At 48.5% G+C, this 26657-nt stretch overlaps 1 protein-coding gene across 3 annotated transcripts in view; it reads left to right on the top strand.

Annotated features, from left to right (window-relative positions):
- Nucleotides 1-878: 878 nt before the first annotated feature.
- Nucleotides 879-26657, top strand: part of PTPRG (protein tyrosine phosphatase receptor type G) — a 677374-nt gene continuing 651595 nt past the window's right edge. For 2 of the 3 annotated variants that reach the window (XM_036331714.1, XM_036331716.1), the window contains exon 1: nucleotides 880-1740. In XM_036331714.1, coding sequence (XP_036187607.1) covers nucleotides 1656-1740 — 85 coding nt within the window. In that variant the 5' untranslated portion in view covers nucleotides 880-1655. Of the gene's footprint in view, nucleotides 1741-26657 lie in introns of all 3 variants that reach the window. The other variant, XM_036331715.1, reaches the window with a different exon arrangement.

Here is a 26657-nt window from a genome sequence, read left to right as displayed (position 1 = left end):
GCCCAGTCCTCCCATTTCCCCCGTCGCCTCTCTACGATTGCTAGAGAGAGAGGCTGCCGCTCCCCGGGTAGCTGCCAGGAAATCGGTGCAGCCCCGCGGGGCAGCTTTCACCCAGCCGGGGGCAGGAGGCGCACAGCCTGCGCCCTCGCCAGCGCCAGGCCGGAGTGCGGGAACCTTCCTCCCTCCTGTGGAGCGGCGAGTTGGAAAACTCTGCCACCGATCCACCGTGGCGCGGGGAAACGGGGGGCTGGATTTTGCCAGCCAAGGATCAGTATCCCTCTCCCCCACCCCCACTCACCAGCTGTGGACCCGGCCAATGGAAGCCCGAAAATAAAAAAATAAAAAAAAATCCTCTCGCAGCTCGAGTGCAAAGGCCGCTCGGCTTTGTTTCCAGGCGGGGGAATGGACCGGGCTGGGGGCGAGAGCAGGCGGTGAGCCGGGCGCGCCCCGCCGCGGTGCTGCCGGGGCGATGGAACACAACAGGATACCCCGGAGCCCTAAAAAGGCAGCCTACCGCCCTCCTCCTGTCCTCAGACCCCAACGACGGTCCCCCAAGTCCTGGATCCGCGAGCAACGAGGACAGGGGGAGACCTCGCCAAGCCCGCGCAAAGCACGGCGTCTTTAAGAGCTTGCAGAACGAGAACCTGGCAAAGCCTCGCCAGCCCCGGAAGGCAGCCTCCCTTCTCTCTCTCTCCAAGACCCGGCCAGAGCCGCCCCTCGCCTGCCCCGGGGAGCGCGCGGGAAGAACCGGGCTGTGGGACCCTTCCGAGGCGGTAGCAGAGCGTGGCTGCTTTAAGAACGTGGAGGGCGCGCGCCCGCCGCTCTGGCTGCGCGCCCCCGCCGCCGCCGCGCGCCCCTGCTCGCGCGCCCCCGCCCCCACCGCCGCCGCGCGCCCCCTGCTCGCTCTCTCACTCGCCGGCTTTAAAGTCTCTGCCAGGATCCATGCTCACATGTTACTTCCTGTATGGAGGCATGGCCAGTTTCCAGCCCCGCGCTCTCCGTTCCTCCCCAGCTTGCACCGGAGCCACAACTTTCAGGAGCATGGACTGAAGGCGCCCCGGCCCCAGCGTTCCTCTGAGATCCTTTGTGTTTTCCTCCTGCCGTTCCGATTTTGGGGGGGCTCTTCGCTCCCCCCGCCTCTCTCCTCCCCTTCCCCGTTCGCAAACATGCCTCCTTCCTTCCCGGGGCCCTGGAAGGAGCTGCCTGCCTGAAGCCCGGAGACGCCGCGCCGCGCTCAGCCCTGCCGCCGCCCGCCGGCTCTCGGGCTGCGCCGCGCTGCCGACTCAACTTGGGGATCCTCGGCTGCTCGCCGCTGCCGCCTGCGGTCCCTGCCGGCCCCGGGCCCCAGGCATCGCCGCCGCCCGCCGACTCCTCGCCTTGCTCGCTCGCTTCTCTCCTTCTTGAACGGAAAGCAGTCCTTCTCCGCCGAGGATCGTCCCCCGCGTGGCTCCGCGTTCCGGTCACTTTTTGAGGTTTTTTCCTGGGGACACTTGGCTTCCCGGATTCCAGGGGGACTCGGACCGCCGAGCGTCGGGGGCCCGTAGAACGGGCGAGCAGGGGAAGAGCCCGGGTTTAGTGGAGGCTCACACGGAGGCAAGAACTTATTCAACAAGTTTACCCCCCTGCCACCCTCTTTTCGATGTGCGTTTTCGGACATGCGGAGGTTACTGGAACCGTGTTGGTGGATTTTGTTCCTGAAAATCACCAGTTCCGTGCTCCATTATGTCGTGTGCTTCCCGGGTGAGTGCCGGCCGCCGAGGGGACGCGGCCCTGGCCGGCGCGCGCGGGGGATGCGGAGTTGTCGCCGGGGCACGGAGCTCGGGCGCCGGTCCCGGGGACCCCGGAGACAGTGGAGGGGAGGGGGCGGACGCCCGGGGAGGAGAGAGGGATCCACTCGGCTGGTTCTAATGGCGCAGGGAGGCTTGTGGTTGCGGAGGGTGGAAGAAGGGGCTGGCGGGGAAAGGGGGACAGGGGCAGCAGGGGTCTGCTCTCGCTCGGGTTTGGGAGGCCTGGGGAGCCAGAGTCGCGAGAAAAGAGGGACTTGTTCTGCTGATCCGCCGCCGTTCGTGAGAGCTCGATCTTTGGGGCTGTTGGGGGAGACTGGGACCATGGGAGAATGCCTCTGTGGGTTTGAGGGGTCCAGGGTGCGCCCCTCGCCCAGGCGGGTCTTAAAGGCGCTCAGAAGGGGGGTGGGAGGGACTTGCTCTGCTGCCCACCAACCCTTTGGAAAGGCTGGGTCCCGGGGGAGGGAAGCTGGAGGCTGACCGCGGACCATTGGGAATGTTGGGAGCAGTCTGCATTCTGGTCTCGCGGGCCAGGGGCGACCCCCGCTCGGCACTGGAGCGCGCGGGCTGCGTTCCGGTGCCGGCGCGAGGCTGCCCTCCCGGGAGCGGGGGCCTGAGCACGGCGGGAGGGCAGGGAGCAGGCGGTTTAGGGAGATTTCTGGCTTCCCCAGCCCCGGCACGCGGCCCCTTCGCCCCGAAACTCTGCTGGGCTGGGCTGCTCGGGTCCGGGCGCGGGGGTAGGGGTGGGGGTGGGGGGTGCGTCGGCAACTAGGTTGCTGTTCGAGCCAGGGCGGATTTTTCCCCTTTCGCGCGCCTGCCTACCTTCATCTTTGCCCTTTTGCAGGCTGTTCGCGGCAGGCAGACCCAGACCCGCTCCTTTCTCACCGGGTTCAGACAGGGACGTTATTGACCATCGTTGAAGATAATAAGTAACCGCATGTAGCAGGGTGCCCACTTCTAGCCCTCCACCAGCAGACTCCCCCCAACCCACCTTACTCTTTACCCTCGTGGAGGGAGAGGCCATCCGCCTCCCTCCACCATCCTGCAGGCCCTCCGGGCTGCAGCCCCGAGCTCCCTTGAATCTGTCCAGCCGCCTCCTCCGGGGCGGAGGCCACGGTCTGTGCCCTAGCTGGGGAAGGGGTGGGAAGAAGGGGGCGATTCGTTTTTTTTTTTTTTTTACCCTTCTGTCCTTAGGAGGCTTTTTATGCCTTCTCATCCACCAGCTCCACGACACCCCAAGGCGGGGGTTATCTGAAATAAAAAAAGGGAAACGTGCTTCGATGTGTTTTGCTCTCCCTGGTCACAGCCGCCTGCCCCCAGGCGTCCCGAGCGCCCGGTTTTGGTGCAGAGGGCCCCTCAGCTCCGCGGTGCGCCCTACAGAGGGCACGGGCGCGCTTGCTGCCCCGGGGACCGGTAGCGAGTGTCTCCTTTGCAGGCACTGGGGCGGCCTCGAGGGGCCCAGAGGCCGAGCATCGCCCTCTCCGCGGCACCCGCTGTCCCTCTGCGCATTGTCCTGCCCCTGGAACTGCGCTAGGCTTCAGCCTCAGCCCAGAAACCCAGCTCTATGCTGAGAGAGGACGTGCGTCCACACTCGCCCTGAGGCCTGGGGTCTGCCCACCAGAGCCCTGCCTCCATGGGGCTGGGGCGGCGTGGACATGTGCCCTTAGTGATGCCCGCTCCCCTTCAGAGACCACTGCTGAGAGGTGCCGTTAGTCACCTGCTCTTTCTAGACTTCTGTGCTGCGGACCAGCCGGCCGAGTGAGCTCAGGTGCACACTGGGGTCGAGCTCGGTCCGGGGCACGCGTTCCTGGGGGCAGCGGGAGGCAGCAGGTGAGCGGCCTTGCGAAACAGGAGGGATTTTTAATTCCACTCCGGCTTCTCCTTACGCTCGGCGTGCAGCCCGTGAGTGGGCCGGCCGTGATTCCCCTTTTCCTGCTCCGAGGACGCTGGAAATCCACAACGGGATGCCAGTCATGCCGCCCCTCGTGGGGCTTGGACAGTTTTCGTCGTCCACATTTTCTTTCCCTGCCCACGGTGCGAGGTGAAAGGCCCCTCCCCTGCCGCGGAGCCGCAAGGTGTCGGGTGGGGACAGGGCAGTGGTGTGAGTCGCGCGGAAGCGGGGCTGTGGTTTGGAACAGTGCAGCCGGCAGTGGGAACCGGGCAAAGTTAAAATGTCAGAGCCTTGGGGGACTCGCGCTTGCCGTTTTTCGAAGGTGCGGTGACGCCGCTGGACCTCAGGGGGCGCCCCCGAACCACTCGTCGGGCTCCGCCACCTCCGTGCGGTCGGCCCGGGTGGGAGCCGCCGCGTCCCAGGCTCCGAGGCGCGGGTGCGCCTTCGCGGGGACCCGGTCTCACCTCTGCGCTGCTGCTTCTGGCCCGCTCTCAACCCCGTGGAGGCTGGGGCTCGTTTGGGGGTCCCCCTTTCCCTCTTACTTGCCGTCATCTGGGAGGCGTTTACCTGCTGGACACGAGGGATAAAAATGCTTCTGGTATTGGATTAGGGTTCTTGTGAGATTTTAAGCAAAACCCCTGGTTAGTAATTTTGTTTGTTTCTCAGAAACCCACTAACTTTTCCGTTGCATTTGAGCTCTCGCTGCTGTCCTCAGGAGCTGTAACTTGGGAGGGTTTGGGATGGTTTTGTCCCAGCGGATCTGAAACAGTGGCGTGTAGTCTCGCAACCAAAAAGTATGGCAGGTGTGGGACGCGCGTTGCTGTTAGTGTTTGAAGCGATATTTCCACTTTCCAGAGCAGAAGTGTTATTAAACACGATATAGTGCATACATAGTACATTCTTTTCATGCATCTCTTAAAAATACTCTATAGTGGAATAATATAGGAAAATGTAATGGACCCCTAGGGACCCCCCACCCAGCTACAATGATCAACGCAGTCTTCCCTCTTTCATACCCCCATATCCTTCCCAACACCGCCTCATTTTAAAGCACATCTGACACCTAGTTCATGTAAGCATTGGGTATTTTTTCGATAATCGCTGAGAATGTAAGTGCCTCCTACAGGATATAAAATATACATCCTGAGAGGGTTAACATTTTATGTATTTTACATTCTTGAGCTCTTCAGCAGAAAGTTTAAAAAAATTTTTTTTATTGATTTCTTCTCTCTCTGCGTCCTCAGAGTGAAAGCCTCCTCTTTGATTCTGATATGTTTTGTACCCTAATTAGATTACATCCAGGAGGCTGACGCTGGAAACACTTCAGATGGATAAGCGAGGGCCGTGTGCGTTTGGAGATGTCAGAATCTGAGGATCCATGATTGATGTCTGGTGCCTCTGCCCCTAAGCTGTGTCTGCGTATTTGCATGGACATGCTTTAGTCCTGGTGGGCATCCTTCATGGCCTTCTTAGGAAAAGTAATATTTATAAGTCAGCTGTCTTACTCTTAGGGATGGGGGGCGGGGAATCATCCAGTCCCCCCCACCCCCTTAAGAGTCTCGTTTGAAAATAAAGAATCTTTATCCAGTCATTAAACTGGTTCTTCCGACACAGTTAAGTAATACAATCTTTGATGTTCCCTTCTAAACATTACCGAGTTGATGAAATTAGCGCATGGCTACCTCACGGGGAGGAAGCTGCTGTGGCTGGAGGCAGAGGTGTTATAGGAAAGGGTGGCTGGAATGAGAAAAAGAACAAGCCAATCCTGAAGCTGTGAGCATCTCCCCTTAATTGTGGACCTGTTTTCACTGAGTAAAAACTGTTGTTTATATGAAGTGGTACGGGACAGGGAATGCTGATGATTTCCTGCAGCCAAACAAAACAAAAACCCTTTCAGATAGATTCATCCTTCTCTTCTGGAAAACTCCCAAGTTACTGTAGCATAATCAGTTACCTGTCAGCACACCAGTGGGAATGAACTTTCTTGCCATTCATGTAAGATCATTTAAGATGCCCCAGAGCCATTGTTACTAAGACCCCCCCCCCCCCTACCGCCCTCCCCCGTTTTCCTGGAAACTCCATGATCAAAAGGACAGTCAGGATACTTATCTGAGCCTTATCTCTATGAAGGAAGCAAATGAAGTGTTGCTAGTGCTTGGTTGCTTTAACCTCTTCCTTTCTGTGGTGAAAGGTTTCTTTCTTTCTTTCTTTTTTAATCTGAATTTCCATTCAGCATTTAACTTGGAGGATGCAGTGTGGGTGTGCATTCTGAATTGCAAGTGTAAAAAATTGACGACTAACACTTTGATCCTGGGGCACATTTTTCATGTGGTCAGTTTCACAAGTCGGAGCTTATGGGAGAAATTCGGAATGCCGAAAATTATCTCACGAGTGCTTGTGTCCTCTCACATAAGCTCTTCCTATGCTTTGGTTACAGGTTGACCACTATCAGATGACAGGTTGTAATCACTGCAACTGCATTTCCGACGGTATCTGTGTAGAGAATAAAAGGCCTGCAAATCTAATGATAAGGGAAGCCAAGGAGGTGTGCCCCGCTCCCACTCGTAGGTCTCCATCGGAGCCAATCCAGGCAAAGCTGGTAGCTACTCAGGAAAGTGGGAGAGTCTGCCCCCAACAGGCACTGAGAGCTTATGTGGAATTCCGCAGCAGTCACTGAATTTGTTACGGAATGAGGTTGCCTGGGCACACTGTTAGGCCTTCAGTAAATATTTGCAAATGATTAAAACATCTGATATCTGGGTTTCCCTGAGAAATGGGAGTGATCCGCTCACTTGCAAAGAACCAAACACATGTTGATGGCAGTATTCTGTGTGCTTACAAGATCAAATGCACATCTGACTTGAACTTTTTTTTTTTTTTTTGCTATTGTGTTTATGTGGAGTTGTGACCAAAAAATCCACTCCAAAAAAGATGTGTTTTGAAAACCCTTATTTCCCCCTACAATTCCTCTGTCTCAAATTTCCAATACCACAGAATTATCTCTTTTAAAACAGGTCTGGAAGTAATGTAGGTGAATTTCATTTTCAGAAGTGGTTTGCTCCTATTAAGTAAAGGACTAAGGTTTACAGTGATGGCTGTGCAAGATTGTTTGAAGTAGCTAGAGGGCTCTGTGTGCTATTGTCTCCTTCGGTAGGGACACCTATAATTGGAGGGGCTGTTCCACCTGGCATCATTCATGGCAAAATGCTTGGTGTTTTGACTGACAGGAAACAGATCTATGTGAGATGACTTGCCAGGACTATGCAGGCTCGAAGTTTTAATGACTACACTTGATAAGACCATTTTAAAAATTGTACAGAGTGCCTTCGCTGGTTGTTCAGTGGTTAGAACATCAGCCTGAATACTGAAGGGTCGAGGGTTCGATTCTGGTCAAGGGCACATGTCAGTTGCAGGTTCCATCCCTGCCTGGTCCAGGCACTGGGCGCCTTCAGGAGGCAACGAGTCGATGTGTCTCTCACATCAATGTTTCTCTCTCTGTCTCTACCTCTCTCTTCCACTCTCTCTAAAAAAAAACAATGGAAAAAATATCCTCTGGTGAGGATTAACATAACAGCAACAATAACAAAAATTAAGACAAAACAATAAAACTGTACAAAGTGCTTTTAGGGCCAGCTGACCAGGTTCCAGATGTGCCTGGTTTCTCTTTCAAAGCCCCCCTAACTGAATTGGGCAGTGTTACTGATATACTTGGGGTGGGAGGTGGGAGGTGGGAGGCAACTTTCACATTGAAGAACTTCGGTATCTGCCAACCAGTTTATGAGTGACGGTACTGGTTTCTAAGTATATAACAAGGAGAAGACTTTTAGGAGTCTAGAACTTGTTAGTACTTTTCATTTTCCCTCTCTGTGAAATGGCCTAGTGATTGCACCCTGATTCCTAAAGTCTTTGTGAGGGTTGAATGAGAATGCCTGCTACAGGACTTAGCACTGTGCATGATAAATAGTAAGTGCTCAATAAATTAACCGTTTTTGTTTTATGTATACTAAAGAGATTTGGATAGGTGTATGTGGAAAGAAGAAAATGAAAAGGACAACTGTATGCAAAGCAAGAACACTTACATTTTTTAAATATAAACTCAAATGAAGGTTTTTGTAGGTAGCTTTGCTATGGAGGGGAAGGGGGAATAAGGACTGGCCTGAGGGTACCCACGGAAAATTGGAAAGTTGGTTACTTTTTGAGGTTGACCGAAATGAGAAAGCCACGGTGAAGTCCACTTTTTTCAGCTTAAAATGGGAAAGATGGTTTCCTCAGGCTTAAAATGCACACGTGAGCCTCCAGCTCCCTGCGTGGTGCTATCCTTCCTAGGAGGAGTTGCTTGGTCCTGCGCCCTGGAATGCCCCTTCCTCCTCTAAGGCGAGTGGGCCTCCCTGTTAGGGCCATTTCTGGGTTTTCGTGTGGCAGTAGTGGGAAGGGAACAGTAGTATTTGGGTGTTGCTTTGCTTTTGTGCTGTGTGGCCGGTGAACACGCGGATATCCCTGTCTCCGTATCGTCCTGGAATCAGACTGGCAGAGCGTCGGAGAGAACGGCACCCCGTGCAGAGTACCTGCCCTCTAATCAGCTTTTTGCAAACTGAAGTCAGCATGGTGGTGTTCTGGCCCAACTACGAAGTGCGATTTTAAATTACTCGACTGAGCTATTTTTGTAGCGAAGTGACACAGTTGGCTACAGAAATCTAGCAACTAAAACAGAAGAATTGAAAGCCCAGTTCATGGAATATGTGACACTTCCATGTAAGAAAATGGGACAACTGGGCTTATTTTTTTGTCTGTGATACTATCTTCTTTTTTCTTTTAACATTTAGTTAAATTTAAATTTTTCCCTTCACCATCTACCCCCCTCCCAATACCCTCTCCTACTCCTATTCCCCTGTAATCACCGCACTGTTGTCTATGTCCATGAATTCTTTTTCTTTTTTTTCTTTTTTGCTTAATCCCTCCACCCTCCCCAACACCCCTTATGTAATACTATTTTTCTAATGAGAAGAGTGAAGCTGGTTGTTGATTGATATCGCAGAGGGTATACTTTTAAGGAATTTATTTATACCAGTTTTATATGAATCCAAGAGGTATTTGAGCTTTCACACCGCTGCAGCCTCGTAAATTCCTCAATGCACTTAAATCAGATAAACTCAGCCCTCACTGGTTTGGCTCAGTGGATAGAGCGACGGCCTGGGTCTCAGGTTTGATTCTGGTCAAGGGCACATGCCCGGGTTGCTGGCTCGATCCCCAGTGGGGGGCGTGCAGGAGGCAGCTGATATATGATTCTGTCTCATCATTGATATTTCTTTACCTCTCTCCCTCTCCCTTCCTCTTTGAAATCAATAAAAACATATTAAAAAAATCAGATAATCTCATCCATTTGGAATGATTTGGATAAGGGGCACAGCCATAAGCAATTTACCAAATACAAAAGCATAGTCTAAATTAGGGAGGAAACATCATTGACTTTTTAAGAGTCAAGTTATTTCTGAATCGCCAACAGATTTCTTTACAAAGCAGTGGTTATTTGTAAGTGAGTTCTGTTCATTTTTAAAAATATATCACTTGTCCTGAAGTTTTTGGATTTAGTGAGTTGGGAGGCTCTGAACCAGCCTAGGGGTTGGCTGTGTCATTGGCTAGCTGGGCTGCCTGGGACAAATGACCAGCATCTTGCGGAAGTGGGGTTGGGTGGTGTTGGGGTCCTGGCAGTCCCAGATATACACATGTTATTCAGGAACCGCACTAGGACCCCAGAGGCTCAGGCTGAGACTCTTGATCTGTTGCAGCGGTGTTACCTGGGAAAAGTGGGCCTTGTTTTTTTAATCTCTGAAATGGGAACAGTGGTTCTAATAGCCCACACTTACCAAGTGCTGTGCCTAAACCACGGCTGAGGAAGCTAAAGCTGAAGGAGGTTGTCCCTGTCCAAGGTCCCCCTTGTAATAAGTGTGTGTGGGGGGGAGGTGGCTATAATATACCTCCCTCGGGATTACTTTGAATTTCAGACTGGTTACTGTTTGTTTGGAAGCTTTTTTTCCTACTTGCACAGGAAGGCCAATTAAAAGACCAACCCAGCCTAGGGTATTGTCCCATATAAGCAGGTACCGTAAGCACTGGGTGAAGTAAAGGTGTCTTCCTGCTTGCTACAATTAAATAAGAAAGTAATGCAATTAGTGTAAGGTTTTATTGGATTATATTGAAGAGATGACCTTTCAGCAAACTATGTTAGCTTCAGAACAGGCTAATAACTGTGGACAGAGTGAGTTTGTTGGTGAGTTTTTCTGACTCCTCTTTAAAACGATCTAACTTGATTTAGTTTACAATGTGAGAACTTAGTTTGGGGCATTGAAAACGGTTTCTAATAATGTGGTGTTATTATCACATATATCATTTAAGTGTGGGCTGCAGGCTCTGAATCACGATTCGGGAAAAGGTCTGAGGTGGTTGTACTCGCCGGAGTGGTTTGGGCTCTGGACTTTTCCTCTGGACTTGAGAACCAGCCATGAGAGCCAGCCAAGCCGGTTGTGGGATCTGGCTGGGCAAGACCCTGTGTTCCTCTGGGGTTGTTTTCTTTACCCTGAACGAAACGCTTCTGAAATTCTGCTGGAATTTTAGGATTGTTGATTCCAGGCTGGGCAGTTGGGAAGGCCTGTGATCTTTCTGCAACATGCAAGTCAAGTGCCCAGTGCATGTCAGATTCTGATCTGTGAAGTGTACTCTTTGACTTTCCTCTGAGAGTTTTTGCTTCCTAAGGCGCTGTCTAAAACCCTTTGATGATCTTGCTAAGTTTGCTACAGAACAGCCTCAGGGAGCAGCCAACTGGGTTGTGAGTGGATCTTGGTTAATGGAATGCCTTTAAGTTATTTTCTCTTTTTTAACATTAAACCTTATTTCACCTGGAGTGCGGGTAAAAAAACGGAGGTTTGCTCATGCCAACGAAGTTATGTGTGGCCTTTAAAACCAATGTGGTGTGTGAACAGGATAGCGGGGGCAAGATTTGTCACGAGGCTGATTTTTGGATCTTTTGTCTTACACTGGTCGTGAGAAATGGGGATGTAGTCATTTGACTGCCTGGAGTTCTGCAGGGGCATCTGGCCAGCAGAGGCTGCCTTGGGCCATATTGTGTTGAAAAGAAAAAATTGAATTAAAAATTGGGGCATTTGACATTCTTGCTTTCAACTTGCGTACCCAGAGTGTGCCAGGCACTGTTCTAGGCACTGGGGTGGACAGTGACAACCCAAACAGATGGGGAGTCCTGCCCTCGTCCGGGCTTCACATAGAGGTCTGAGTTAGTCCTGAAGAAGCTGGAAGGTATTGCAGCCGAGGCCCTTGTTCTTGCCTGGCAACAACAGTGACCAGGAATTAAATGGTGGCTTCCCCCGGAGACGGGCACCCGCCTGTCCCACTGCGGTTATTTACAGTGCTCAGCGGGTCCCTGGATGTGTTTGCCTCCCGCATACAGGTGATTTCTAGATTTGCACCTGAGGGACAGCTATTTATTTATTTATTTATTTGCTTGCTTGCTTGCTTGTTTGGGGTTTTGTATTACCTGAGTTGGGTGTGTGTAAATGTGTGTGTGCCCATGTGCTAGTGCGAGCAGGTGTATCACACTGGTTGATGAAATGACTTAATTCCTCTCAGTCTGATCTCAGTTATCCTGGATGTGTCTTTTTTTTTTTTTTTTCTTTGCAAATGCCTGCTATTTGGATATTTCACAGTAATGCGGTGACTTCTATGGCTGTTGGCTGTGTTTTGGAAAATCTCTTATTTAAGAAATAGCTGCCTTGGTCACTTTCTTGTTTTCAGATCACCTAAGAAGAAGGTGATGTGGTGGTGAAAGAGAGAGAAGGACACTGACCATGTAGTAGGATTTGAGTAGATTAATATTAGGGATATCATCATATTAGTTGATCCCTCAGCAAAGATCTTAATTTTTTCACATAACATTCCTGACCCACTAATTTTTTTTGCAGATGAAACCTATGGATTTCTCATATATGATAAAAACATCACATATCTTTTTAGTATGCTTTTATTGATTTTTTAGAGAGACAGGAAGGGAGAGGAGACAGAGAGAAGCATCAATGATGAGAGAGAACATTGATTGGCACCTCCTGCCTGCCTCCTATTGGGGATCAAGTCCCAAACCCAGGCATGTGCCCTAACTGGGAATCAAACTGTGGCCTTCTGGTCATAGGTCGATGCTCAACCACTGAGCCACGCCGGTTGGGGAAGATATATTCTAATTAGAGTTCAAATATTTATGAGGCAGTCGGGTTATGTTTTGATGGTTCAAACTTTTTTTTCTCTCTCATGAAATAACTAGAGGCCTGGTGCACAAAAATTTGTGCACTCGGGAGGGTCCTTCAGCCCGGCCTGTGCCCTCTTGCAGTCTGGGACCCCTCGGGGGATGACCACCTGCTGGCTTAGGCCCACTCCCTGGGGGGGACTGGGCCTAAGCTGGCAGTCAGACATCCCTCTGGCAGCCCGGGAGCCCTCGGGGGATGTCCACTTGTCAGCGGGAAGCAGGCCTAGCTGCAGTTGGACATCCTTAGCGCTGCTGAGGAGGCGGGAGAGGCTCCCACCGCCACAGCTGTCAACCTGGCTTGTGGCTGAGCAGAGCTCCCTCTGTGGGAGCACACTGACCACCAGGGGGTAGCTCCTGCATTGGGCGTCTGCCCCCTGGTGGTCAGTGTGTGTCATAGTGACCAGTCATTCCCAGTCGCTCTGCTGTTAGGGTCAATTTGCATATTACCCTTTTATTATATAGGATAGAGGCCTGGTGCATGGGTGGGGGCTGGCTGGTTTGCCCTGAAGGGTGTCCCAGATCAGGGTGGGGATCCCTCTGGGGTGCCTGGCCAGCCTGGGTGAGGGGCTGAGGGCCGTTTTCAGGCTGGCCACACCCCATTCAGGGAGCAGGGGGTCCTGCTGGGGTGCCTGGCCAGCCTGGATGAGGGGCTGAGGGCTGTTTGCAGGCTGGCCACAGCCCCTTCAGGGTAGGGGTCCCCACTGGGGTGCCTGGCCAGCCTGGGCGAGGAGCTGATGGCTGTATGCAGGCTGGCCACAGCCCCTTCAGGGTGCGGGTCCCCGCTGGGGTGCCTGGCCAGCCTGGGTGAGGGGCTGGGGGTTGTTTTCAGGCTGGCCACACCCCCTTCAGGGTGGAGGGTCCTGCTGGGGTCCCTGGCCAGCCTGGGTGAGGAGCTGATGGCTGTTTACAGGCTGGCCAAGCCCCCCATCAGGGACCCTTACCCCATGAGGGTGTGGCCATCTTGGGTGAGGGGCTGATGGCTGTTTGCAGGCTGGCCACAGCCCCCAGCCAACCAAGCTCCCAGTGGAGGCTGGCTGGAAACAGGTATCTGGGATTTATTTGTCTTCTATAATTGAAACTTTGTTTCCATGAGTGGAGGCCACGGCCCGCCAAGGCAGCCGGGAAGCTTGGCTTCCTCCATCGCCGGGGCAACCAAGCCTCTGGCTTGCTCCAGCTCCGTGGCTGCCGGCCGCCATCTTGGTTGGGTCAATTTGCATATAGTCACTCTGATTGGCTGGCGGGCATGGCTTAGGCATAGTGAAGGTATGGTCAATTAGCATCTTTGTCTTTTATTAGTGTAGATTTAGGCTAAATTTTGTGAATATGGTTTTCATTGTATTAGAAGGGGCTTGGCTTTGGTTGTTATAGATATGAGGCGTTGTAGAGGGCAGCAGAGCTTTCATGAGCTGATTGCAGAACATGAAGATGAATATTGATCTATTGCCTAGTAAAGGCTCTGGGTAGGTTGGTTTATGACAGGGGTGGGGGAACGTGCCATATGACGCCTGCAAAATCATTTGGTCTGGCCCTGCCAAGACATTAGGGATGACTTAATTAAGTGTTTGACCAAATAGAGCAGGTTAATTTTTAAGTTGATAATTTTCCATGGCTCTTGAATGATGTTAAAAATATCCAAATGACTGTTGGCAGAAAAAAGGTTACCTCGGCTCTAGGAGAAGGGCTTGCCTGGACTGGCTGTTTTTGCTTGCTTGATAAGTGTTGGTTGACCACCTTGCCCAATGTCCTCAATTAGACACATGTTGGCTGGTGCATCATGGAGCTAAGTTTTCTAAAACATGTTGCTAGTCATTGCCTGCCCTATTTTATTTATCTCCCATCCACTTGTTTTCTTTTTGAAACTAGTCATTTTCTCTGCTTATATGTGTACAAAGACCATGAGTGAAGGGTGCAGAAAATCACTTGACAGTTTTAGGCCCTCGTTTTCTCAGTTGGTCAGTTTGCACAGAAGTTGCTGAAATGATTGCGTATGATAGAGGGTGGATAACTTGGCATTCTAGTTCTTTCGTGACTTGTTGTTAATCCTCACCCAAGGATATTTTTCCATTGATTTTGTTGTTGTTGTTTTTGGTTTTTTTTGGTTAGAGAGAATGGAAGAGGGGCACAGAGAGAGAAACACTGACTGGTTGCTTCCTGCATGTGCCCCGACTGGGTCAGGGGATTGAGCCTGCAACTGAGGTACGTGCCCTTGACCAGAACTGAACCTGAGACTCTTCAGTCTGCAAGCTGATACTCTAACCACTGAACCAAACAGGCTAGGGCTAGGACAGTGATGGCGAACCTTTTGAGCTCGGCGTGTCAGCATTTTGAAAAACCCTAACTTAACTCTGGTGCCGTGTCATATAGAGAAATTTTTTGATATTTGCAACCATAGTAAAACAAAGACTTATATTTTTGATATTTATTTTATATATTTAAATGCCATTTAACAAAGAAAAATCAACAAAAAAAATGAGTTCGTGTGTCACCTCTGACATGCGTGTCATAGGTTCGCCATCACTGGGCTAGGATGTGATTTTAAAAAATTTATTTTTATTTAAAAAAATATATATTATTATTGATTTCAGAGAAAAGGGGAGAGGGAGAGAGAGAAACATCAATGGTGAGAGAGAATCAGTGATCGGCCGCCTCCTCCATGCCCCACACTGGGGATCCAGCCCACAACCTGCGCACGTGCCCTGGTTGTGATCTCCTGAGTCATAGGTCGTTGCTCAGACAGAGCCACACTGGCTGGGCTAGGATGTGATTTTTTAAAAGGAAAACTGTTATTATTGAAGCATCTTAAGTGATGTAAGGGAATTGCTTTGCTGGTTCTTGAGGTTTCTGCCTTCACTCATTATGCTAAGTGGAAGGAAAATTGATTTTTGGAGAATCTGAGCGAAATGTAAGCACTCTGACTAGCTAAACAAAGGAGTTTGTGGAAATCACTCTTTTATGCCTTGGGACTTTAATAGGGTTTTGAGGAAATGAGACTTGAGACAGGTGGATCTTGATGAAAGAGGCTGTGGCAAATGCATGTTTGTTGAATTGCACAGATCTGTCAATCAAGTTAAGTACCTGACCCAAGTTAATGAATCCTAGCTTTGTTCTTTACTAACTTGGGCCAGTTACTTAACTTTATTGGCTTTCTCATCTGTAAAATGGGGAGCTTAAACCTCCTAGAGTCCGTGGGAAGATGAAATGAAATGGCGTGTGCAAAGCACCAGAATAGCATTAGGTGCACAGGATGTTACAGATGGTACCTGTTTTTTTTAATATCCTCTCCTGAGGATATTTTTCCCATTTCTTTACAGAGTGAATGGAAAGCTGGGGTGGGAGGCAGGGAGGAGAGAGAAACATTGATGTGAGAGAGATACATTGACCAGTTACCTCCTGCATGCACCCCACCCACCAGAGGTGGGAAGCAAACCCGAAACCCAGATATGTGTTCCAACCTGCAACCCTTTGGTGTGTGAGCTGACGCTCTAACCACTGAGCCACCGGCCAAGGCATGCTACCTGTTTTTAATAGCTGTTGCTTTAAAATTTATGAAACCAGCCCTGACTGGTTTGGCTCAGTGGATAGAGCGTCGGCCTTTGGACTCAAGGGTCCCAGGTTCGATTCCGGCCAAGGGCATGAACCTTGGTTGCGGGCACATCCACAGTAGGGAGTGTGCAGGAGGCAGCTGATCGATGTTTCTCTCTCATTGATGTTTCCAACTCTCTAGCCCTCTCCCTTCCTCTCTGTAAAAAAATCAATAAAATATATTTTAAAAAATTTATGAAACCAGTACTTGCATAAGTATGCTCTCAGTTAATGCCATGCAACTCTAAGAAGACATAGGAGAGCTGGAACTCAGGGAGAGAGGCGATCCCATAGTTAAAGAAGAGGTGGAATTGAAATTTGGACTTGGCTTTCTGGATGCTGTCATGTTTCTCAGATAGCAGAGCAGGCGGTGGATGAATTTAAGGTGCACATGGTTACTTAGGAACATTTTATTTTTTCTCATGTTCCTTTTACCTTCATTTTAAAATAATTGTATTGATTTTAGAGAGAGAGGAAGGGAGAGGAGAGATGGAGACATCAGTGATGAGAGAGAATCATTGGTGGGCTGCCTTCTGCACATCCCCCACCAGGGATCAAGCCCGCAACCTGGGCACATGCCCTGACTGGGAATCGAACCGGCGACCTCTTGGTGGATGGGTCAACAGTCAATCACTGAGCAACAGCGGCTGGGTATGGAATGTTTTCTATTGTCAAGAGGTTTTTTTTTAATTTTTGTTAATCCTCACCTGGGGATATTTTTCTATTGATTTTTAGAAAGAGTGGGAGGGAGAGGGAGAAACAGAGAGAAACATGGATGTGAGAGAGACACATCGATTGGTTGCCTCCTGTGCACACCCCAACCAGGGCTGCGAACCTGCAACCAAAGTATGTGCTCTTGACTAGAATCGAACCCAGGACCCTTCAGTCCGTGGGCCAACACTCTGTCCACAGAGCCAAACCGGCTAGGGCTTGTCAGAGACTTCTTAAAGATGGCTATTAGGTTTTAATTTGCTCTGTATGCCCCCAGCTTGAAGGATTAGGTTTAGAGCTACTTTTGGTATTTTCATTATTGCAATTATTCGTGGGTACGATGTATATGCCTTGCTATATATTTCTGTGTTGGCATGGGACCTGTCATGTCCCCTGTGTGCATATGGATGAAGACATTTAGTGGACATCTGCAGCACAGATTTTGTCTTCTTGTCTCTGCGTTCTTTTATAGTTTTTCTACACAAGGATTGGAAATTGACATTTGAAATGAAGGCTCCCATGCCCATAACTGTGGCAGACATTGCTAATCGATCACAGATTTCTTTCCTGCCTCACACCGGAACTGTGTCTTAGAATGTTTGCAAGAGTTGACCTGGAAGAGGACTTTTGTGCCATCTTTTGCTGTACTGAGACACTTTAGCCAGCCTTCGAAAATATAAGGAAAAGCTATCCATGGGGCTTTTATATCCTTGCCAATAGGTTTGCTGCTACGCGGACAATTTTTAAAAAAATAATATTTCTTTATTGATTTCAGAGAGGAAGGGAGAGGGGGAGAGAGAGAAACATCAATGATGAGAATCATTCATTGATCAGCTGCCTCCTGAACACCTCCTACTGGGGATCGAGCCCACAACCTGGGCATGTGCCCTTGGCCAGAATCAAACCTGGGACCCTTCAGTCCACCTGGGACCCTTTAGTCCACAGGCTGACACTATATCCACTGAGCATAGTGCCTTGAAATTGACATGAAAGAGCAGGTATCAATAGCAAGTACCATGCACAAAGGTTTCCTGATTCATGAAATTGATCTGGGCTCATATTTGACTCTCATTTATAAGGGGGGGGGGGGAAAATCCAGTCTTTTGATGGTGGTTGCATCATAGTCTAATAGGTGAGCTCTATTAATGGCGGTTTAGGGATCTAAAATTAGTGGTTTGTTTTTCCTTTCTTCAAAGCCCAGAGGTTTTGCATCAGATTATAGCTCTTGTGGGACTGTTTGCATTCCAAAGTGACACCTTTCTGAATTCTCAGCTATTTAAGTAGAAGTTTCATCCACTCATTGGTTGTGACTCGGGGCTGAGCCTCCTGGCTGCATGGCCAATAAAGGGCATCCCGGGCCTTGCATTTGCTCTCCTGTATTTTTCTGTATTGAGGCCCCAGTTCCCATTTTTAGTTAATAATCAAGCTCCTACCAGATCCAAGCACTGGACTGCAGGTTATTACCAGCGGGGCAGGCTTTCACTCACTGGATTTGGTGAGGTGGATTGGGCGGTAGTCCCTGCATCCCCACGGCCTAGAGATGTCCTTTTAGGATGTTTGCTTTCTTTGTCCAACAGAAGGTTAAAAGGGTGGCTCTTCCAAGTGGAGAAAATACTCTGGACTCGCCAACCTGCTACTTAATTTGAAAAGGAAAATAAGGAGAATCTGAGACAGACAAAACACTTTTACCAGAAAGGTCAGGCCTGCCCAGAGGGCTTGTAGCATTGGGGCCGAGAACTTGGGCAAGGGAGGCTGATGCTGGGGAGGGAAGCCCCGGGAATTGTTTTAGGTTCTAGATGGGAATGCTTCCTTGGCAGGCTGCACACATGCCTTTTGTTTGGTGCGGGTGATAAGGATCTGGGTTCTGTGAGGGATAAACAAGGATGCTGAAGTCTTCACATTAGGGTATGGAAGCCGCCTTCCTGGGTCCTCAGGCCCCACCCCACACCTGCCTTGGAACCCGGGAGGGGTCCTGAGGGCAGCTGCGCCAGGACCACATGGGAAAGGGGAGAAAAGGAGTTCTCCCAGGGCTTTCTCGTAGTCTTCAGCAGAGGCAGATTTCAGAGCGACTCTTAGAGGGAAGTAGTCTCCAGACCTGTCTGTCCACAGCACTTGAGCGTTCCCCGAGTCACGTTGTCAAGGCAACCCCCCTTTTAGGGATGGTGTGATCACCTGATTGACACCTGTGTCGGCCATTACTGACAGCTGCCCCCTCCCCGTCCTTCCACTGCATCTGGGGTTTTAATCCTGGGCAGTGTTTTAACCACTGTGAGCCCTGTTATCGAGGAGGAACACCCCACTCCCCAGCCAGCCCTGCAGGGGTGAGGCAGGGTATCCGGAAGTTCTGCTGCTCCTCCCTCTGCAGGCGTTTTTACAATGTGGCATGGCTAACATAAAGCACCATTTATTGAGTACCTACTATGAGCACGGCAGGCCTCATGCTAGGGGCTGGACACGCCTTATCCGAAATTCATCCTCGTATTTCCCAGGTGTGCAAATATAATTTTTGCTCAGTTAAGAAACTTGCCCAGCTGGGGTAGTTTTAAAAGTGGTAGAATCGGGCTTCTGACCCCAAAGCCAATGATCTTTTCCTTAACCTGGCGCTCCTGCTGATACACAGATGACCAGCTCTGCATGCCTTGTGAATTGCACTTAGTGGACTGAACTCTGGGTACTTTAAGGCTGATAGCTGGGTTCTGAAAAGGTCAAAGGTCAGGTAAGTGAGGCCTGAAGGCTAACTTGAAGAGATTTCTTAATTTTTCCCTACTTGACCATGGTGGGGATACATAGAATAGGGTCAGTTCTTTTTAAAAGTATTCTGACATAGGGTTGATGAAATGCTAGAATGATTTTAAACCCAATAAATGAGATGTTAATAAAGGGAAGAGAAAAAGCCTCCCTGGGTAAGAGTCAAGTGAAAGGACTTAAAGATTATTACAGCAGTCCCTCCTTATCTGAGGTTTCGCTTTCTGTGGTTTCAGTTACCCACGGTCAACTGCGGTTTGAAAAAATTAAATGGAAAATTCCAGTAACAATCGGTCAGTTTTAACACTGTGTGCGGTTCTGAGGAGTGTGATGAAATCTCACACCATCTCGTGTGAATCATCCCTTTGTCCAGCCTGTGCACGCTGTGTACATGACCCACCTGTCAGTCACTGTGCTGTCCCAGTTATCAGATGTTTTGAGAGAGAGATCACATTCACATAACTGGTATTACAGTATGTTTTTATAATTGTTTTATTTTATTATTAGTTACTGTTGTTAATCTCTTATTTTGTGCCTAATTTATAAATTAAACTTTATCATAGGTGTGTATGTATAGGAAAAAAACCTACTCTATATGGGGTTCAGTACTATCTGCGATTGCAGGCGCCCCACTAGGGGTCTAGGAACAGATTGCCCGCGGATAAGGAGGGGCTCCTGTATTTCCTTTTGGCTGCAGAAGCCTTTCGGGAGCACTTCCTGAGTTACCTTGGGTGACAGGATGGAATCCAGAGGACTTGTTTCAAGGTGTACTGTGTGGTCTCTACTGGTGTATGGAGGTTTCTGGGTAGTTACAGGGAAGTGGTGTCTTTGATGTGGAGGAAATATTTGTGTTTCTTCACTGCTGTCTTGGTCCCAGAGCACAGCAAACACAGGCTCTCTACCTCTGACTTTTCCAAGACTTTGGGGCTTGGTTCACTCGGGTGTTTTTTTGTTGATGACGTTTTGGGTGCCATCTACAGCCAAGGAAGAAACCAGGTGGTTGGGGCTGAAGTTGTACCTTGTCTTTCTGGTGGCGGATATGTCTAAAGCAGTGGTTCTCAACCCTCCTAGTGCCGCGACCCTTTAATACAGTTCCTCATGTTGTGGTGACCCCCAACCACAAAATTATTTTCGCTGCTACTTCATAACTGTAATTTTGCTACTGTTATGAATCGTAATGTAAATGTCTGATATGCAGGATGTATTTTCATTGTTATACATTGAGCATAGTGATTAATCACAAAAACAACATGTAATTATATATGTGTTTTGGGATGGTCTTAGGCGACCCCTGTGAAAGGGTCATTCGACCCCCAAAGGGGTCGTGACCCACAGGTTGAGAACCTCTGGTCTAAAGGTGGGGTGGGGGGACACTCTTGGAGGAATGCGCCCACCTCTCTGAGCTCTCAGTTAGTTCTGTCCTACCTAGAGGACCTGCTGTAAATCTCGAGTCATCAGTTCCCTGCGAGAAAGCTGCCAAGATTTGTTTTCTTTTTTTTTTTCTTTCTTGCTATGCCAGCTAATTAGTTCCAGACACTAGCTAATCAGACAACAAGCGCAGGAGCTCAGGGGTGACAAGGAAGGTCAAATGGGTTGTCTTTCTCCATACAACCAAAGCCCCCATTTTAAAAGCAAGTAATGGGGCCCAGTCAAATAGTAGTGGAAATTCTATGTGCTTAGCACTTTGCTTGATGTGTGGGGGTTCTAAAAATGTGTGTGAGTTGGGGAAATAAGATAAAGCCCCCGAAAACAGCTTGCCTAGCTGTGTAAGACTGGAGATACACTAAAATGCTGAAATATTGATTCAGTTACTAAGTATTCAGGAGTGATAGTGTATTGAGAAACATGCCTTCCTGGGAGTGGTTGCTTTATAAACCTTTGGAAGCCTGGCAGGTATTTTCTACTAGAGGCCTGGTGCATGAGATTTGTGTACTGCGGGTGTGTGTGTGTGTGTGTCCCTCAGCCCGGCCTGCGCCCTCTCGCAGTCCAGGAGCCCTCAGGGTATGTCTGACTGACGGCTTAGGCCTGCTCCCCATGTGGGAGCTCAATGACTACCAGGGGGCAGCTCCTGCGTTGAGCATCTGCCACCTGGTGGTCAGTGCGCATCCTAGCAACCGGTCGTTCTGCTGTTCAGTCAATTTGCATATTAGCCTTTTATTATATAGGATGTGCACATGGAATAGGGGGAACTAGTAAGCAGAGGCAATAATGAGCCTATTAAAGTGGTTGCCCGGTGGGTAAATGGGCTCACTCCAAAGGAGAAGTCATGCGGTTCTGGGACTTGGACCCATGTCTGCCTTGTATCTTAGCTGCTTCCTCATGGCTTCAAGCCGTTAGGGACTATCAGCTTGCAGATGGACACTGCAGAGGTTTGAGAGCGTGGAAATCAACGGTGGATGCTTTGGCTGGCCCTTGAGTGCCAGATGAGGCATTTGGGCTTGATTTTGTTGTCCGTGGAGACTGTCAGGCAGCACAGGGAAAGGCTGAATGACCTCACAGTGGTCTCGGACTGGTGTCTTCTTGCTTTGTCAGGGACTAGCTTTGTGACCTCAGTCCCCAGTTCCTCATCCATAAGATGAGATAGTGGTCGTTACCTCTTAGAGTTGATGTGAAATGAAATGCCCGTGTCAGTAAGGCTCTGGTCCCTAGCAGGCACACAGCTGTTGGTATTGTTTTTACGATATCGCTCTTGTTCTGCCTGCCCAGCATCCCACTACCATGTTTTGCTAAGAGCATCTTTGCTGTTCTTTGGGTGGTGATCCCTCATCCATGGTTTTAACGGGGCCTTCTACTGATCAAGGGGCTCTGTGCACCCCCATTTAAGGTACAAAACCCAGGCAAAGCTGGTCATACCTTTTCTCCCTGGAATTGGAGGCTGGAGCCCAGTGACACAAGGATTGACATTTCTCTCAGTTCCCGCTGCCTGAATCCCCAGAGCCGCTCTGATCCTTGCCCTTTCAGAAGCTGGACTGCTTGGCCGTTGATTGGATTCTTTGAAACGTCCAAGATCCTTTCAGGGCTTTCTTTTTCTGCCCGTGTTCACCAAGGGCTGACTCAGTCATTTTCAATCAAAGGGCGCCAGGATCATCCGGAAGCACATGAAAGGTAGGTAACGAGGGGTATTGAGAAGGACAGGAGCCGTCTCCCCTGCCTGCCCAGAATAGTCAGTTGTTAATGGTTTGGTTTTCCGAGTTCATTCATTTTGAGCTTTTTAGCTCAAGAAATAACAGGACTTTTATTTTGGAGCTAGGGGCAGCCTCTCTTGAGGAGACATGCTGATAATGCTTAGCCTTAATGGCTGCTCTTGATTTTATCTGTAAACGAGAATCCTAAGGATCTGTAAGGAAAGAAGTAAAACTTAATTGAACAACATTTAGAGCCGGAATAAAAAAAAAAGTCCATAATGGTAAGAGGCCCTGGAGGATGAGTGGAGTGCAAGCCGTGTGTCTGGCTGTATATTTTGCCCCCCCCCCTGATCCTCCCTATCACATTTTAACTACGGCTTCGACTGGAGGTGGGCAGAGTGTCTGATGGCTTCCAGAGTTCGTCTCTCTTACCATATCCTGTCCCCACTCACAGTTCCCTTTGCTGGCATTATTGGACAGCAAGTGTTCCGACCTAAATTAAAATCAATAAGAAGCAATTTCATTTGTTTTTAACTGTGAAGATAAGAGCTTCCAACAGAGCACTGTACTTTCAAGTGAAGTTCCAGTGTTATTTTGTTTTTGCCTTCTTCTGTCTGGATCCCAAAATGCATTAATTTTTTCAGTGTAAGACGTTGTTGATATTGCCTTGGTTTAAGACCTTGTTACCATCATCATCTTCTTAGAACTGGGATTGTGGGCATCTCAATTACTTGTGTTTTATAGATATCTGGCAGGCACAACGTCACCGGAATTGTCCAGCTGTCACATGGGAGCTGTTAGAGATGTAGTTCCTCGGCCTTCCCCCAGGCCAGTGGAACCAGAATTTGCTTTTCAGCAGGTGATCTGGAGCACCTTCGAGTTTGAAGGCTGCTCTCTGTGTTTGAATGGGGATGCTATTTTTTTTTGAAAATGTATTTCATTGATTTTTTACAGAGAGGAAGGGAGAAGGGATAGAGAGCTAGAAACATCGATGAGAGAGAAACATCGATCAGCTGCCTCCTGCACACTCCCACTGGGGATGTGCCCACAACCAAGGTACATGCCCTTGACTGGAATCGAACCTGGGACCCTTGAGTCCGCAGGCTGACGCTCTATCCACTGAGCCAAACCGGTTAGGGCGGGGATGCTATTTTTATCTCCTTGTTTTTCACAGGCTTTTTTTTTACATTGAAGTGTAACAAATGTTTGTTGTAAAAAATAGAGGAGTTATAAAAGGTACATAGAGGAAGATAAAATCATCTGTAATCTCATCACCAGACAGAACTAATGACTTACCATGTTGGTCTGTAGCTTTTTGGTGTGTTGTTGGAACATTAAAAAAAATCTATTAAGTTGATATTGTGAAATGTATTAAAACATCTTTATTCAGCATAAAGCTTTAATTCTTGGGAGATGAAAGATTAAGGTCAAAGATTTTCTTTTTGTGGGGGTGGGGGGTTAGTGACAGAAGATTCTTGAGGAAGGCACCCCCCTTTCTTCCAAACCTGTATCATTTGTTAGGGATCTGTTATGTGCCAGGTGCTGACCTGCCTGTGGGGCCCTTTCGTCCGTAATCGCAGAGGAAGATGAAAGTTAAGGCACTGGACGTTTGAATCCTAACATGCACTTTCTGGACAGGTGAAGACAAAGGGAATTATTAACAGGGCTTGTTTTTTTGCTTAATTTCCCTCCTCTTATTTTTTGCCTTGCTTTGCTAATATGAATTTTGAGTAATTGCTACTTTAATTGCTTTCATTAGGTGATAGATTCCTCTGATTAAAAAGACCTTTCCATCTGAAAACTTCTAGGATTTGAAATTTAAGGTCAGAAAGGACAGCTTCTTCAGCTGGAGGAAAAGGTGGTTGTCTTGGCAGCAGAAGCTTGCTAATTACACTGCCAGTTGTAGTATCTATTTGTGATGGAGGCACTGGGGACCCAATTAGCAGGTCATTTTCATCTAAGCGTTTGGGATTGGACTCTGGTGTGTGAAGATGATATGGCAACCAGTGAGCACCTTCTCAGTGCAGGGACATTGGGGATGGTTTTAGATCTTGCCGTCTTGGATTGCCACAGGTTACTGGTAGGAAACGAAACCTCTCCTGGTACTGAATTTCTGCTGTTCCTTCTGTTCATTTGAACGAACAGTTTCTGAAGTTAACCTGTCTACAGGGTGAATAGTACTAAAACGTTGGTTCTCTTGAGAGAGGCTGGCTTCCTTTCTGGGAAGGAACTGGCCATGGAGATGAGGCCAGGAGGGCTGGGACAGTGAGCAAATGGATGGGAGGGGTATGGCATCGCCTCTGGACCATCCCTTTGGTCTTGTTGCCCCCTCTGTCGTGGGGGCCTCTCCCTCCCTGGAAAGAGTCTACTTGGGTTCTTTCACCAGCGTTGATATAGAAATGGCAGAACATCAAGAAACAGACTGGGCAACCAGGTTCTTTCTGTTTCTCCCTTAGTATTTGTAGGAGAAAGGATCACCCCAGTGTGTCTGGACCAGGTGTCAGTCCCCTGCCCATAGGAGGGATGTAGAGAGAATGTGATTTACCTCTTAGGCGCCAAGGGCCGAGAGGCTGCCTGTTAATGGGCCACGGATGGGGCTACTGTTGGGCGGGGTGGGGGGGGTGGGGGGGAGTGGTTTGACTGCTTTTGATGTTAGGTCCTATGGTGACACCAGACATAATCTTGGTTGTAGCTTACTGTATCACCCAGTGGTTCTCAACCTTCTGGCCCTTTAAATACAGTTCCTCATGTTGTGACCCGACCGTAAAATTATTTTCGTTGCTACTTCATAACTGTAATGTTGCTACTGTTATGAATCGTAATGTAAATATCTGATACGCAGGATGGTCTTAGGCGACCCCTGAGAAAGGGTCGTTCGACCGCCAAAGGGGTCGTGACCCACAGGTTGAGAACCGCTGCCTTACACCATTTTGTGAAATAGAACAGAAAGCAAATAGGCACACTTTCTAAGTAAGAGCTTTTAACACAGGGACTTGTCGCTGTCATTTATTCTTGGTCCTTAAATTTTAAAATTTTTAAATACTTTCAAATTTCCAGAGAGGTTGCAAAAATAGTACGAAGACTTTCTGTATCCCTTTCTGTCAAGATTCTCCAAATATTGTTTACCACATTTATTTTCTCTTTCTCTCTGTACACACGCACACTCACCCCCATTCCCACACACCATTTTTTTTTTTTCCTGGACAGTTTGAAAGAAAGTTGCAAACATGATGCTTCTTTACTTTTAATTACATCAAGGTGTACTTCCTCAAAATCAGGACGCTCTTACCTGGGCATAATGCAATCATCAACAGAAAATGAACATAGATATCGTTCTATTATTTATAGACCTTATTCAAATTTAGTTAATTATCCCACTAATGTCCTTTATAGGAAAATAAAACATTTTAAGTATTTAAAAAGTTTCCCCTTGTCAGGATCCCAATACATGATCACATGTTGCATGGGGTTGCCCTGTCTCTGTAGTCTTCCTAAGTCTGGAACTTTCTTGGTCTTTCATGAACTTGCCTTTTGAAGAGTATAGGCACTTACTTTGTGAAATTTCTCTCACCTTGGATTTGTGTGATGTTTTCTCATGAGTCCCACCGCCTTAGGGAACCGGAGGCGAGAAATTCAGGAGCAAAGAATAAGAGGAGAGGCGCGAGATCTCAGGTTTCCCAGATCTTCTGGGGAGTGGTAAGGGAGGAGGGTGTAGTCCTTTAGGGATGCCTGGGCGTCTCCATGTCCCATGAGCGTCTGTCTTCTCAGGATGACATCATCTGCTTTTGATAGGGATGATGGGCCAAGAGCAAAGGAGCACCTACTGGTGGGGTAGGCACCACTGGCATTTTTGTCTTTAATTAACAAAATGCTGCATGTAAAATATGAATTTGTTCTTTTTTAGGACACTTCAGTTATAGCTTAAATCTACGGGCTCTTTTTCCTCATCCTGCCTTCCCAGAATATGAACCTATTTTAATAGGCTTACCATGTATATTTATATAAATACATACAGTATTTTTACATAAACAATATACTGTATATATTAATCTACTTTTTTCATTCAACAGTGGTTTTCAAAAATATTGTTGATACCCAATACATTTAACATACCCTTTTAGTTTCAATATAGTGGTCCATTGTTATGGATAGCCTTCAGAGGCCATTAGCTATTTTCCTGCTGATGGTTGTTATGGTCACTTCACAGAGAACAGTCTTTACCTGTACTTTCTTGCCCACATTTGCCTGTATTTGTTTAGGGTCGGCACTGAGAATGGGAACTGCTGGGTCATAGCAAACAGCCATCGGGTCTTGGCTATCCTGTCCCTCCCTCTGGCTCTTGACACCCTAAGGCAGTGGTTCTCAACCTTCTGGCCCTTTAAATACAGTTTCTCATGTTGTGACCCAACCATAAAATTATTTTCGTTGCTACTTCATAACTGTCATGTTGCTACTGTTATGAATCGTAATGTAAATATCTGATATGCAGGATGGTCTTAGGTGACCCCTGTGAA

This window comes from Myotis myotis, unplaced genomic scaffold (assembly GCF_014108235.1).
Source record: "Myotis myotis isolate mMyoMyo1 unplaced genomic scaffold, mMyoMyo1.p scaffold_m19_p_13, whole genome shotgun sequence".
Taxonomy (NCBI): domain Eukaryota; kingdom Metazoa; phylum Chordata; class Mammalia; order Chiroptera; family Vespertilionidae; genus Myotis; species Myotis myotis.
Note: the sequence above shows the minus strand (reverse complement) of the source record. Positions and strands in the feature narration are given on the sequence as shown.